We start from the raw sequence: 15,347 nt of genomic DNA, 5'->3' as shown, positions 1-15,347 counted from the left end.
CTGACAGCTGGAGCGCATGGCGTCATTGGTTGCTATGACGCCGTGTGCTTCATGCCGCCGCTGCACTACAGTAATACACTTGTATGATCTATGTAACGGAACCCGACCGGGTACCTCCGTTGATAGATGCTCCTAGTGCTTTCCGAGGACTCCAAGCACTCCACCTGACACCGTACACACTGCAGACCCCACGAACCGCCGCAGCTCGGTTGGGGGCTCACCGTCCTCCACCCACGCTGGACCCAAGACCGGGCTTCAGCTTCCAGTGGGGGAACCTCTCCTACATCCAGAGACCAGGAACCTTGACCAAGCTCTTACAAGAGCTTATACTCAGGGGAGTATTGTGATATAGCAATCCCCAAGAGTGTAGTTATCGCATTCCCCAAACATGAGCCCAAACTTCATGAAGGTATAAAAGCAGCCTCTGACTGTACTTGCACGTACAGCCTCTTTTATTCACAATCCACAAACATAGTACTGCCCACAGGGTTTTGAAATACAACCAATCAATATATTACAACACATACAATGTAAGTACAGCAACCAATCGGACACAATGGGACAATAGAAACACACCCAGCATATTCCTACCCTCTGTCTAGGAGATAATGGAGTCAATTTCTGTATCTACTCAACTATCTCCTACGCTGAAAAGTTACACTTCTTATAAATTGTTACAACTTTGTGAGTTTACATTGTACATACATATAACTTATATCACTTTAACCAGTTTAACTTGGGGACAAACCTATCCAAAATTCACTTGAATAGGTTCAGGGGTTTAAAAGTTAGTAAAAGTATCTTAAAGGGCCATAATCCTGAGGCAAGAGGCTGGTAAACAGGCCTCTCCAAAACCCAGTGGCGAGGTTGGTTTCGCCACAATCTATATGAGTGTATTACTGTAGTGCAGCAGCGGCATGAAGTGCACGGCGTCATAGCAACCAATGACGCCGTGCGCTCCTGCTCTCAGAAGGATGCCAGGCCGGGATACCACGGACCGCTCACGGCCGTGTGCATTCGGCCTAAATCTGTGCAGTGGCTGCTACGCCAGGTCCCCACATTCTTAAATTAATAGCAGTCAAGATGCTGTCTGGGTTACTGTGGCGGACAATATGATAGGGCACTATGGCAGCCACTGTGAAGGACCACTGAGACTGGCATGGTGATTGGTCACTGTGGCTGGCATGGATATGTGGCGTTGTGGCTGGCATAGTGATGGGGCAATATGATAACCATGGTGATTGGTCACTGTGGCTGGCATGGATATGTGGCGTTGTGGCTGGCATAGTAATTGAACACTGTTGCTGGCTGGCATGGAGATTAATACTGTGGCTGGCATAGTTATGAGGCACTGTGGCTGGCATAATGATGGGGCACTGCGACTGGCACAGAAAATGAGTTATTCTGGCTTTCATAAATAACTGTGCCTGTACCGTATCAACCGAATATGTATTGCAAAAACATGTTTCTATTTTTAGGTTTCTAATTATTCTAATTACAGAAGCCTAATGCACACAGAGTCAATTAATTCCATTTTTTTTTTTTTGCAGACCCATTGAAGTTTTGCTGCCAGGGGTATTATGACATTTTGCACCTCTGGTAGCCAGGACAATTTTCACAGTTTTGACATGTACAAATAAAACCTAAATTACAAGATAAAAACTCATACTTAACCCCCCCCCCCCCCCCAACACACACACACACACACACACAAAAAACCTTTGCATCAAAGTGTAATTTTTCATAAAACTCCATAAAAGTTGATATTAGTGGGTAAAAGTGTGATCCAAGCAGAAATGTACAGTCTATATGGACATAGTGTTCATACATACCACTTAGGCTTAAATTTACATGTACACAGAGGTCGCACAACTTTTTTTTTGAAGAGTAAAAATACTCCTCTGACCATTTTTGAGGAGTATTTTTACCCAAGGAGGAGTACGAAAGTTACAGCAATTAAAATACATAATACGTAGGCCTACACTTGCTCACATCTGCGTTGGAGGCCGCGTTTGGAGCCTCTGTTGCAGATTCTGATTACGGTATATGCAGCACTTTTTTGCCAGGTAAAAAAAGACAAGATCCCGAACGGTAACTGAACGGATCCCATCATAGTCGGCAGAGTCTGTTCAGCTATTTCCCTGTGGGGTCACAGGAGGAGGGGGGAGCAGGGTCACTAGTGGGGTGACAGGAAGAGGGGGAGCAGGGTCACCAGTGGGGTGACCAGAGGAGGGGAGGAGCAGGGTCACTGGTGGGGGGGGGGGGGGAGCAGGTTTACTAGTGGGGTGGCAGGAGGAGGGGGGAGCAGGGTCACTAGTGGGGTGACAGGAAAAGGGGAGGAGCAGGATCATTAGTGGGGTGACAGGAGGAGGGGGGAGCAGGGTCACTAGTGGGGTAACAGGAGGAGGGATGAGCATGATCATTAGTGGGGTGACAGGAGGAGGGGGGAGCAGGGTCACTAGTGGGGTGACAGGAAGAGGGGGAGCAGGATCACTAGTGGGGAGGAGCAGGGTTACTAGCGGGGTGACAGGAGGAGGGGGGAGCAGGGTCACTAGTGGGGAGGAGCAGGGTTACTAGCGGGGTGACAGGAGGAGGGGGGAGCAGGGTCACTAGTGGGGTGAAAGGAGGAGGGGGGAGCAGGGTCACTAGTGGGGTGACAGGAGGAGGGGGAGCAGGGTCACTAGTGGGGTGACAGGAGGGGGAGGAGCAGGATCATTAGTGGGGTGACAGGAGGAGGGGGGAGCAGGGTCACTAGTGGGGTGACAGGAAGAGGGGGAGCAGGATCACTAGTGGGGTGACAGGAGGAGGGGGAGCAGGGTCACTAGTGGGGAGGAGCAGGGTTACTAGCGGGGTGACAGGAGGAGGGGGGAACAGGGTCACTGGTGGGGGAGCAGGTTTACTAGTGGGGTGGCAGGAGGAGGGGGGAGCAGGGTCACTAGTGGGGTGACAGGAAAAGGGGAGGAGCAGGATCATTAGTGGGGTGACAGGAGGAGGGGGGAGCAGGGTCACTAGTGGGGTGACAGGAGGAGGGGGAGCAGGATCACTAGTGGGGTGACAGGAAGAGGGGGAGCAGGGTCACTAGTGGGGAGGAGCAGGGTTACTAGCGGGGTGACAGGAGGAGGGGGGAGCAGGGTCACTAGTGGAGAGGAGCGGGGTTACTAGCGGGGTGACAGGAGGAGGGGGGAGCAGGGTCACTAGTGGGGTGAAAGGAGGAGGGGGGAGCAGGGTCACTAGTGGGGTGACAGGAGGAGGGGGAGCAGGGTCACTAGTGGGGTGAAAGGAGGAGGGGGAGCAGGGTCACTAGTGGGGGAGAAGAGGGTTAATAGTGAGGTGACAGGAGGGGGGGAGCAGGGTCACTAGTGGGGTGAAAGGAGGAGGGGGAGCAGGGTCACTAGTGGGATGAAAGGAGGAGGGGGAGCAGGGTCACTAGTGGGGTAAAAGGAGGAGGGGGGAGCAGGGTTACTAGTGGGGTGACAGGAGGAGGGGGGGCAGGGTCACTAGTGGGGTGACAGGAGGGGGGAGCAGGGTCACTAGTGGGGTGAAAGGAGGAGAGGGAGCAGGGTCACTAGTGGGGTGAAAGGAGGAGGGGGGAGCAGGGTTACTAGTGGGGTGACAGGAGGATCGGGGAGCAGGGTCACTAGTGGGGTGAAAGGAGGAGGGGGAGCAGGGTCACTAGTGAGGTGACAGGCGGAGGGGGAGCAGGGTCACTAGTGGGGTGACAGGAGGAGGGGGAGCATGGTCACTAGTGAGGTGACAGGCGGAGGGGGGAGCAGGGTCACTAGTGGGGTGACAGGAGGAGGGTGGAGCAGGGTCACTAGTTGGGGAGCAGGTAACTTTGTGACAAACAGGAATTACTAAAAACAAACAAACATTTGCACCTAAAAATGTGCATCCAAGCAGGATGTGTGCTAATCTCATATATAACACAAGCATACACATCAGCAAGACCTTGTGCTCTTAAAGGCCATGTAATATATACAGGTCCTTCTAAAAAAATTAGCATATTGTGATAAAGTTCATTATTTTCTGTAATGTACTGATAAACATTAGACTTTCATATATTTTAGATTCATTACACACAACTGAAGTAGTTCAAGCCTTTTATTGTTTTAATATTGATGATTTTGGCATACAGCTCATGAAAACCCAAATTTCCTATCTAAAAAAATTAGCATATTTCATCCGACCAATAAAAGAAAAGTGTTTTTAATACAAAAAAAGTCAACCTTCAAATAATTATGTTCAGTTATGCACTCAATACTTGGTCGGGATTCCTTTTGCAGAAATGACTGCTTCAATGCGGCGTGGCATGGAGGCAATCAGCCTGTGGCACTGCTGAGGTGTTATGGAGACCCAGGATGCTTCGATAGCGGCCTTAAGCTCATCCAGAGTGTTGGGTCTTGCGTCTCTCAACTTTCTCTTCCCAATATCCCACAGATTCTCTATGGGGTTCAGGTCAGGAGAGTTGGCAGGCCAATTGAGCACAGTGATACCATGGTCAGTAAACCATTTACCAGCGGTTTTGGCACTGTGAGCAGGTGCCAGGTCGTGCTGAAAAATGAAATCTTCATCTCCATAAAGCTTTTCAGCAGATGGAAGCATGAAGTGCTCCAAAATCTCCTGATAGCTAGCTGCATTGACCCTGCCCTTGATAAAACACAGTGGACCAACACCAGCAGCTGACATGGCACCCCAGGCCATCACTGACTGTGGGTACTTGACACTGGACTTCAGGCATTTTGGCATTTCCCTCTCCCCAGTCTTCCTCCAGACTCTGGCACCTTGATTTCCGAATGACATGCAAAATTTGCTTTCATCCGAAAAAAGTACTTTGGACCACTGAGCAACAGTCCAGTGCTGCTTCTCTGTAGCCCAGGTCAGGCGCTTCTGCCGCTGTTTCTGGTTCAAAAGTGGCTTGACCTGGGGAATGCGGCACCTGTAGCCCATTTCCTGCACACGCCTGTACACGGTGGCTCTGGATGTTTCTACTCCAGACTCAGTCCACTGCTTCCGCAGGTCCCCCAAGGTCTGGAATCGGTCCTTCTCCACAATCTTCCTCAGGGTCCGGTCACCTCTTCTCGTTGTGCAGCGTTTTCTGCCACACTTTTTCCTTCCCACAGACTTCCCACTGAGGTGCCTTGATACAGCACTCTGGGAACAGCCAATTCATTCAGAAATTTCTTTCTGTGTCTTACCCTCTTGCTTGAGGGTGTCAATGATGGCCTTCTGGACAGCAGTCAGGTCGGCAGTCTTACCCATGATTGCGGTTTTGAGTAATGAACCAGGCTGGGAGTTTTTAAAAGCCTCAGGAATCTTTTGCAGGTGTTTAGAGTTAATTAGTTGATTCAGATGATTAGGTTAATAGCTCGTTTAGAGAACCTTTTCATGATATGCTAATTTTTTTAGATAGGAATTTTGGGTTTTCATGAGCTGTATGCCAAAATCATCAATATTAAAACAATAAAAGGCTTGAACTACTTCAGTTGGTGTGTAATGAATCTAAAATATATGAAAGTCTAATGTTTATCAGTACATTACAGAAAATAATGAACTTTATCACAATATGCAAATTTTTTAGAAGGACCTGTATGGTCATCATCCACATGTGTTAAAAGTGTATATTATACATGGCAAACTGCTTCTAGGTTAGGCTACTTTCACACTGGCGTTTTGGCTTTCCGTTTGTGAGATCCGTTCAGGGCTCTCACAAACTGTCCAAAATGGATCAGTTTTGCCCTAATGCATTCTGAATGGAAAAGGATCCGCCCGGAGCGCATCAGTTTGCATCAGTTCAGTCTCCATTCCGCTTTGGCGGCGGACACCAAAACGCTGCCACGAAACTGAGCCAAACGGATCAGTTCTGACACACAATGTAAGTCAATGGGGACGGATCCGTTTTCTATGACACAATCTGGCACTATAGAAAACGGATCCGTCCTCCATTGACTTTCAATGGTGTTCAAGTAGGATCCGTCTTGGCTATGTTAAAGATAATACAAACGGATCCGTTCTGAACGGATGCAGACAGTTGTATTATCGGAACTGATCCGTCTGTGCAGATCCATGACGGATCCGCACCAAATGCGAATGTGAAAGTAGCCTAACCTAAATCTACATACTGTGTATAAACATATAACTTAAACATTAATACACACAACCACCTAAATGGAACGTTGCAGCAAACTGTATAATATGGGTGTTTTATAACTCCTGTATAAAGGATCCATCATCTGAACCTTCTGTAGTTAATCAGAGAAACAGATAGCGTCATACCATTGATTTTGATGAACTGCTAAGTCCAAGTGCTGCATCCATAATATAGGAATAAAAAAGCCACTGTATTACATGCCTCTGAAAAACGATTGTTAATGTGAGCAAAATATCTTTTCTGACTGATGAATATTTTTTTCCATCTGTCAGAAATGTATTAGATATTTTTCTCTTTAGCGATAATTAACACTATTACTGCAGCATGTAACGGTTATTTCTAAATAAGCATACTGTATAATATAGTTTGGGTATGGACAGGTCAGGGACAGCGTAAAATGTAAACTTTATTGATGTTTGTGGTGTGCAACTTATTTAGTCCATGGGTCTGGATGCTGTTAAACATCTGGGTCATGGGGTCAATAAAAAGACTGCCATATGTGACAATCAGAGAGCAGGTATGCTGTCTGATTGACGAGGGAAGGGGGTCGATAACTTACACAGAAGTCCATGTTATCTTCCTGGGGACATGAACAGTTGCATAAGGAGAGACAAGCTATGTCTCTCCTGTACAACCTGTCAACACATCCTCCACTGGCACACCTCTCTTTCTCAGCTGGCTGACATCCCAGCCGGCTGTAGGCAGGAGGGCTACTTTCTGCTGGCATATCTCGGGCTGTGTAACAGCTAGAAATTAATGCCAAGTTTTGTTTTTAAATCTCAGCTTTGAACAATCAGGTGGGGAAGGAAAGCAGCAGTTATAGGCAGCCTGAGACCCTCTTCTAAGAGCTCCTCCTCGCAATTTATCATGGCTAGAACCTCAATCTTGGTCTTGTTGTAAAGCTGAGAATGTCAAGAACTGGCTTTAATCTCTAGATGTTACACAGCCTGAGATCCAGCCATCAGTGGCAAGGATGTACCATATGTCCTTTGCTACTGAAGTAAGGAAATTGAATGATAAGCAGCACTACAAATCCCAGCAAGGGAATAATAAATACCATTAAGAAGGGTGATGGTGCTCGCAGATAGGGATCCTGGCCATGGATCCCAGCGTGAAGTAGGTATATATAGAAATCTGCAGCACTCTTCCAGTAGTGAAAAAATCCGGTCTTTAATTTAAACCAGCAGAATAATACAGCTACGTTTTGACCGCAGTCGAAACGTTGCTGTATTATACTGCTGGTTTAAATTAAAGACCGGATTTCTTTGCTACTGAAGTGCCACACTGCAAGGATGTATGATATATGCCAATGATGGCAAACCTTTTAGAGAATGAGTGCCCAAACTGCAACCCAAAACCAACTTATTTATCGCAAAGTGCCAACATGGCAATTTACCCTGAATACCAATATAGTACATCTTCCATTTACTTTATAATTTAGCTACAGGTGAAACTCGAAAAATTAGAATATTGTGCAAAAGTCCATTTATTTAATTAATGCAAATTAATAGGAATTACATTAATGCAACTTAAAATTAGAATTTTGTGATAAGGTTCAATATTCTAGGCTGAAAGTGTAACACTCTAGTCAGCTAATTAATCCATACCCCCTGAGCAAAGGGTACCTCAAAATTGTGACTTTGGGCTTTCATAAGCTATAAGCCATAATCATCCAAATTATAACAAATAAAGGCTTGAAATATCTCTCTTTGCATGTAAAGAGTCTATCTCATATATTAGTTTCACCTTTTAAGTTGCATTACTGAAATAAATGAACTTTGCACAATATTCTAATTTTTCACCTGTCTAATAGCCTGCCTACATTCAATGTGCTGCTTGTGCCGCTCATAGTGCGTCCTGCAGCTGATGAATGGCAGGAAAAGTCTAAAGGCATATTGGTACACCATAGACTTTTTCCAGGGTGCGGGTGCCCACAGAGAGGGCTCTGAGTGCCGCCTCTGGCACCCATGCCATAGGTTTGCCACCACTGACATATGCCCTTAGCAGGGAAAGGTTGAAAGTGGTTTTATGCTTACTCTTTTGCCAAGTCCTTGTATCCATTACATTTTACCAAAGACTTGTGAAGACAGAAAGTGAAACCTGGGAACTAGCCTGAATGTTCAACCAACTGCAAAAACTATGTCAATGGACCTAAGTAAAAAGCACTTTACTAATTAGGTTCCAGCATTAATGTTAGTTACCCAGCATTGCATTACATCTCTAGATAAATCCATAACAAATCTTATAATAAATATACTACTCTGTTAACACTATTGTCATGGCTCATAACGGTCAAGTTTATTTTGCTTCTGGCAGTCAGCCTACTGTGTTTGATTAATCCTTTAAAAGTCAAAGAGATACAGCGGGATTTATTACGAAAAACAGATCAATGCGTAACCATCAAATCCATCACGGATGTGACACCAGTTTGGAGAAAGTCTCCAAAGAATCCAAAAATCATCCTACCTGCTTGTAGGTTTCAAAAACAATGTCATCTTGGAGAAACTCTGCCGGGACGTCCATTTTAACCAGAAACCGGGCCAAATATGCCCTCTTCTTTAATTCATTTGTCTTCTGGAGTAGCCAGTACAATAATGGGTGAATAATGGGTTTACTTCCAACAACCAGACCTTGGCGAAAAGTGTTCCTAAGGATAAATGCAATCAAAGATTAATTCACTACTATTGACATATCAGTTTGGACAAAATAACATAAGGCCGGCACAGATAGATTTAGTAAATTATCAGACTATTTCACAGCATCCTTTCTTCTGAAACACTCTGCTTAACACAGGGAGGGTTGATTTTTATGAAGGGTTACTTCATAGCGGTGTTACCTGCCGATGAATAATTTTTTGGTCAATGAACCCAAGACATTCAGCAGAGAACAGTCATCTCTTAACCAGGTTTTTTTTTTTAAGGTCTTTAAAAAATGGACGATTGGGGCAATTATCAGAGATGAGTAAAGGTGCCGCTGATGACTCAGTGAATGATAAAACCCTTGTTCATCAGTTGATCACATCTTTTAACCGGCAGCCATAATCATTGTTTCTGGGCAGGAGATGGTTCTGTGTAAACAGGGATCTGCTGGCCAGAAACAATTAAACTGTATGGGGAAAAGTGATCACTCAACCTCCTACTGATGGGATAATTGCTGCATGTAAATGCAGCTCTCACCTCCACTGATGATCAAGCAATTATCAGGAACATTTGGTTTGTTCCAGATATAGGCCTGTGAAACCAACCTGTGTAAAAGGACCATTAGCCTATGTTCAGACGGGACACTTGTGTTACATGTAAATTAATGTTCCTTTTACACAGAACAATTTGACGGCAATTATTGGGAATCAGCAAAGCGTTCCTGATAATTGCCCGATTGTCAGAAAAGGAGAATGTTGTATCAATCATCCACTGTAAATGGAGACGAGCAATCATTACTGTGCTTGTCCCTATACACATTCATTTACATTGGCTGATTTGATGCCCAGAAACAATGATTTTGGGTGATGGACGAAAGATATGATCACGCAATGAAAGAGCGTTTTCTCAATCAATAGATGATCAGAGGCACTTTTACACAGGCTAATGATCAGGATTCCTAGGAATAGTAATAGAAGTATGAATGATGTATGTTCCACGCGCTATGAATAAGGATTGGGATTGATCTGAAACACGTTTTTTTTGGATGCTCACTCTATTTTTTGTTTTTAACATGAAGTTACAAAAAAACATGGGGATTTTAATGAAGATTTTGCCACTGGAAGATACATCATTTCCACAGAGTTCTCAGTTCTCAGTAATGCTTATCCTTGATAGTCAGTCCATGTAAAAGGACCTTAATAGTGATGATCGAGCATGCTAGGCCGAGTACCGGTTCGGCTTGAGCATCGCTATGCTCGGCAGATCCGAGTGCTCTGCCGAGTACCACATGTGTTCGAGTGCAATGCTCGAATCTCCTCCCCAAATGTTTGGCGCCTTCTAAGCAGCCAATAAACATGCTGGTAAGTATTGCCATCACTGTAATGCCATTAGACATGTTTTCTACTGGGATTACAGTGATTGGCTGGCCGAGACACGTCATCGGCAGCTATATAGCACCCGGTCACGCGGGTTCGGCTCATTGCGAGTCAGGGAGAGCTGCTGTTAGGAAGGGACAGACCGTGTAGAGCGAATTTGATCTCAAACCTTTTAGAGACCCAAAAGTCCCTTTAAGGACTATTGTTAGAGGTGGCAGCAAAATTTATTTTGGTGGAATTATTTTTTTGTGTCAGGGCGACCGTTAGTGACATTCCATTTCTGTATTCTACAAACACTGCTTGCTGTGATCAGTGAGAAGCAAATCAGCACTGATATCTAGGCCGTGTGTGACGTCCTATATTTAATCCAAATTGCAGTTACAGTCAGTTTCTGTATTGTTCAAACTCTGCTTGCTGTGACCAGTGAGAAGCAAATCAGCACTGATATCTAGGCCGTGTGTGACGCCTATATTTAATCCAAATTGCAGTTACAGTCAGTTTCTGTATTATACAAACTCTGCTTGCTGTGACCAGTGAGAAGCAAATCAGCACTGATATCTAGGCCGTGTGTGACGCCTATATGTAATCCAAATAGCAGTTACAGTTAGTTTCTGTATTATACAAACTCTGCTTGCTGTGACCAGTGAGAAGCAAATCAGCACTGATATCTAGGCCGTGTGTGATGCCTATATTTAATCCAAATAGCAGTTACAGTCAGTTTCTGTATTATACAAACTCTGCTTGCTGTGGCCAGTGAGAAGCAAATCAGCACTGATATCTAGGCCGTGTGTGACGCCTATATTTAATCCAAATTGCAGTTACAGTCAGTTCCTGTATTAAACAAACTCTGCTTGCTGTGACCAGTGAGAAGCAAATCTATACTTATTTCTAGACAGTGTGTGAAGCCTATATTTAATCCAAATAGCAGTTATAGTCAGTTTCTGTATTGTTCAAACTCTGCTTGCTGTGACCAGTGAGAAGCAAATATACACATATTTCTAGACAGTGGGTGAGGCCGATATTTAATCCAAATATCAGTGACATCCACTGTCAATATGAAGAAGGCGAGTATTAAGGGACGGGGAAGTGGACGTGATTCTGATGGTTCACACAGAGGCCGTGGCTCAGGGCGCGTTGCAACTGTGCCTGCTCCCAGAGCACAAGGAAAACAGTCAGTCATTCAAGATACCTAGCTTCATGTCCCAGTTTGCAGGGCGTCGCAAGACAACACTCTTGAAGTCAGACCAGTGCGACCAAGTGGTCGATTGGATTGCAGCAGATAATGCTTCCACTGGGTTAAGCACAACCCTGTCTTCCACCAAGTCCAGTCTCAGTAGCCAACAGTCTGGTCAACAACACAATCCTCACCCTGATCATCCTTCCTCCAACCATGTAGAGTCTGGCCAAACAAGCGAACCAGTACTCGGATGTTCTGAGGAGCTATTTTCACCCCCATCACTTAATTTGGCCCTCTCCTCAAGCACTCTTGAAAAGGGACATGAGATCTTGTGCCCTGATTCTTAACCTCTAGAGCCTTCACACTCACAAGAGGATGTGTTTAAGGAGGTGGATGATGACGAGACACAGTTGCCATCAAGTCAACCACAATTACTGTCTGCACAGGTTGATGAAGAGGATGATATACCGTTGTCAATCACTGAAGTTGTGTTGGGGTCAGCAAATGAGGAGGATGATCGGAGTGGGGAAGTTGAAGAGGACTTGGTGGACGATGAGGTCACTGACCCAACATGGAAAGGCGGAAACGCGAGCGAGGACAGCAGTCCCGAGGGGGAGCGATCTGCAGCACCGCAACAGGCTGGAAGAGGCAGTGGTGTGGCAACAGGGAAAAGGTGGGCCACGCCAAACAGGCCCGCAAGTGTTCCACGGAGCACCCCCTTGCGAAAAATCTCCCTTGCCAAGAGGTAGGTGTTCCGCGGTATGGGGCTTTTTTGCGGAAAGTGCAGATGACAAAAGAATAGTAGTTTGCAACCTGTGCCACACCAAAATGAGCCAAGGTGTGAACAGTAGCAACCTCACCACCAGCAGCATGATCCGCCACATGGCAGTCAAGCACCGAAATAAGTGGGAGGAACGCCTGGGTCCACCAATCTGTGTCCGTGGGTCACACCACTGCCTCCTCTTCCCCTATGTTGGGTGACGACCAATCGCCTGTCGAAGGCGCAGGCACTTGTACTGTCGCAAGCACCATAAGCGACCATATCCACTTCCCTGTCCCAGCGCAGCGTCCAAATGTCTTTACCCGAGGCATTTGAATGCAAGCGCAAATACCCAGCCACCCACCCACAGGCTATGGCACTAACCGCCCAACTTTCTAAGTTACTGGCGGTTGAAATGTTGGCATTTAGGCTTGTGGACACCAAGGCCTTTCGTGGCCTGATGTCGGCGGCCGTCCCTCGGTACTCAGTCCCCAGCCGCCACTATTTTTCCCGGTGTGCCGTCCCCGCCTTACACCAGCATGTGTCTGCTAACATCACCCGTGCCCTGACCAACGCAGTTACTGCTAAGGTCCACCTAACGACTGACACATGGACAAGTGCTTGTTGCCAGGGACGCTACATTTCCCTCACGGCACACTGGGTGAACGCAGTGGAGGCTGGGAGCGACTTGCACCCTGGGATGGCAGAGGTGCTACCAACACCCAGGATTGCGGGTCCTACTTCCATCAGGGTTACCGCCAGCACCTATGTAAGTGGCTCCTCCTCCTCCGCCTCCTCCTCCACTTCCACCTCCGAATTCTCCGCGTGCAGCACCAGTCAGCCATCAGCTGATAGCTGGAAGCAGTGTAGCACTGCTGTGGGGATGCGTCAACAGGCCGTGCTGAAGATGATATGCTTAGGGGATAAACAGCACACCGCCGCAGAGCTGTGGCAGGGGATAAGAGACCAGACTGAGCTGTGGCTCTCGCCACTCAACCTGCAACCAGGCATGGTTGTGTGTGATAATGGGCGTAACTTGGTGGCGGCTTTGGAGCTCAGCAAGCTCACATCCCATGCCTAGCCCACGTCTTTAACTTAGTGGTTCAGCGGTTTCTGAAAACCTACCCCAATTTGCCCGACCTACTGGCGAAGGTGCGCCGTGTGTGTGCACATTTCCGCAAGTCATCACCGGCTGTTGTGCGACGCCAGCATGCGCTGGAACTCCGCGTTACACATGTTGGCCAGGCTTTGTGAGCAGCAAAGGGCAGTAATGGAATACCAGCTGCAGCACGGTCTTCGCCTTTCCAGTCAGCTTACACTCTTCACAAGCGAGGAGTGGGTATGTATGTCGGACCTCTGTGAGGTTTTAAGAAATTTTGAGGAATCGACAGATGGTGAGCGGCGATAACGCCATTGTCAGTGTAACCATCCCACTTCTGTGTCTACTAAAACGCTCGCTGCTCACAATTAAGGCCGACGCTGTTCGTGGGGAAGAGTTGGAAATGGGGGAAGAAGACATGACCCTGGGTGATAGCCAGAACACCCTTAGTTTATCTTCTCAGAGCCTATTGGAGGAGGAGGAGTAGCAGGGGACGGTTGCCTCCGCTACACAGGGTAGCAGCCATGGAACTTTAATTCCATCTGTTCAGCGTGGGTGGACATAAGAGGAGGAAGAGGATGAGGAGATGGACAGTCATCCTCCTGATGACGAAAGCGAAGTCTTGCCCACTGGTACTCTGGCACACATGGCTGACTTCAGGCTGCCTTTCCCGTGACGTGTTATACGCATTTTAGATAACAGGGATTACTGGGTGTTCACTCTTCTGGACCCCCGCTACAAAGAGAACTTTTCACCTCTCATTCCTCCGGTGGAGAGGACGAGCGAAATGGTGCTATACCAGATGTTCCTTGTTGACAGATTGCTGCAAATATTTCCATTTGACAGCGCTGGCAGCAGAGTCCGTACTTCCTTGGGAAACCAAGGTGGGAAGACAAGGGTAAACACACAGCACTTCCAGCAAAGGCATGCCAACACTATCCAAGGCCTGGGACAGTTTTATGACACCCCACCACACCCTCAACATGATGCACGTCCTGGTGTCACAAGGAGGGAAAAGTTTTGGAAGATGGTAAAGGAGTATGTAGCAGACCTTGTCAGCGTCCTCAGTGCCTTACAACTACTGGGTGTCCAAGCTGGACATGTGGCACGAACTGGCGCTCTACGCCTTGGAGGTGCTGGCCTGCCGCCAGCATTTTGTCTGAGCGGGTATTTAGTGCTGCTAGTGGCATTATAACAGATAATGCTGACAGGTTGACTCTTATAAAAATGAACAAGGCCTGGATTGCCCCTGACTTCTCCACTCCACCAGAGGAAAACCACGACTGAACATAAAGGCACTTTAAATGTGTTGTTTAGAATGTACTGAATAGTCTGTATTCCCATGCACCCCTTCCACCACAAAAAAAGAGTATATGGCTGAATCTTCCTTTTCTCATCCTCCTCCTCGTCCATCACGTATATGCCTTCTCATATAATTTTTCGGATGGTCAGGTCACTAGCAGGCCCTCACCCATAAGTTTTTAGATGGTCAGCTCACCAGCAGGCCCTCACCCATAATGCTGGTCAGCTTACCAGCAGGCCCTCACCCATAATGTTTTAGATGGTCAGCTCACCAGCAGGCCCTCACCCATAATGTTTCAGATGGTCAGCTCAGCTGAAGACCCTCATCCCTAATGTTTTAGTGGGTCACCAGCAGGCCATCTGCCTTTCTTGGAAGTGGTAGCCGTGGCCATCCCTCAGGCTCCCTCTCCGGAAACGAACCCCGATTCCCAATTCAACAAAACAAAAGTCCAGGTCCGCGCTTCTAAGGAGATAGAGTTGGAAACGCCTTGTAGAAGGAAAGCGCAGTTAGTTCATATCCCACGCTGAAACTTCCCCACAAGAACACGCCAAACTGCCGACCGAAACTTCACAGGGCAGAGGTAACCTTTCAAAAGATCAGCAACATAGTGCAGTACCCGTGAATATGTCAAAGAATAAAGGGTTTATTATACTTACAAAAAGCACCGCTAGTAATCAGCATATAAAACCATTTGAAATATCGCTGCCCGACCCAGGTTTCGCCCAAAGGCTTCGTCAGGGGCTCTACATAGCTATGTGCTGTTGTCTATTTATACATCCAGGTGAATGCTTCCGTGTCAGGTATTAACCCTAACACGTCCGGCAAGCCTCCTTATCAATCCTCAA

At 46.9% G+C, this 15,347-nt stretch overlaps 1 protein-coding gene across 1 annotated transcript in view; it reads right to left on the bottom strand.

The window, feature by feature from the left end:
• Positions 1-15,347, bottom strand: part of IFT81 (intraflagellar transport 81) — a 156,367-nt gene that overhangs the window by 102,047 nt on the left and 38,973 nt on the right. The window contains 1 exon segment of the mRNA XM_044275756.1: positions 8,615-8,795. Coding sequence (XP_044131691.1) covers positions 8,615-8,795 — 181 coding nt within the window.

This window comes from Bufo gargarizans, chromosome 1 (genome assembly GCF_014858855.1).
Source record: "Bufo gargarizans isolate SCDJY-AF-19 chromosome 1, ASM1485885v1, whole genome shotgun sequence".
NCBI lineage: Eukaryota > Metazoa > Chordata > Amphibia > Anura > Bufonidae > Bufo > Bufo gargarizans.
Note: the sequence above shows the minus strand (reverse complement) of the source record. Positions and strands in the feature narration are given on the sequence as shown.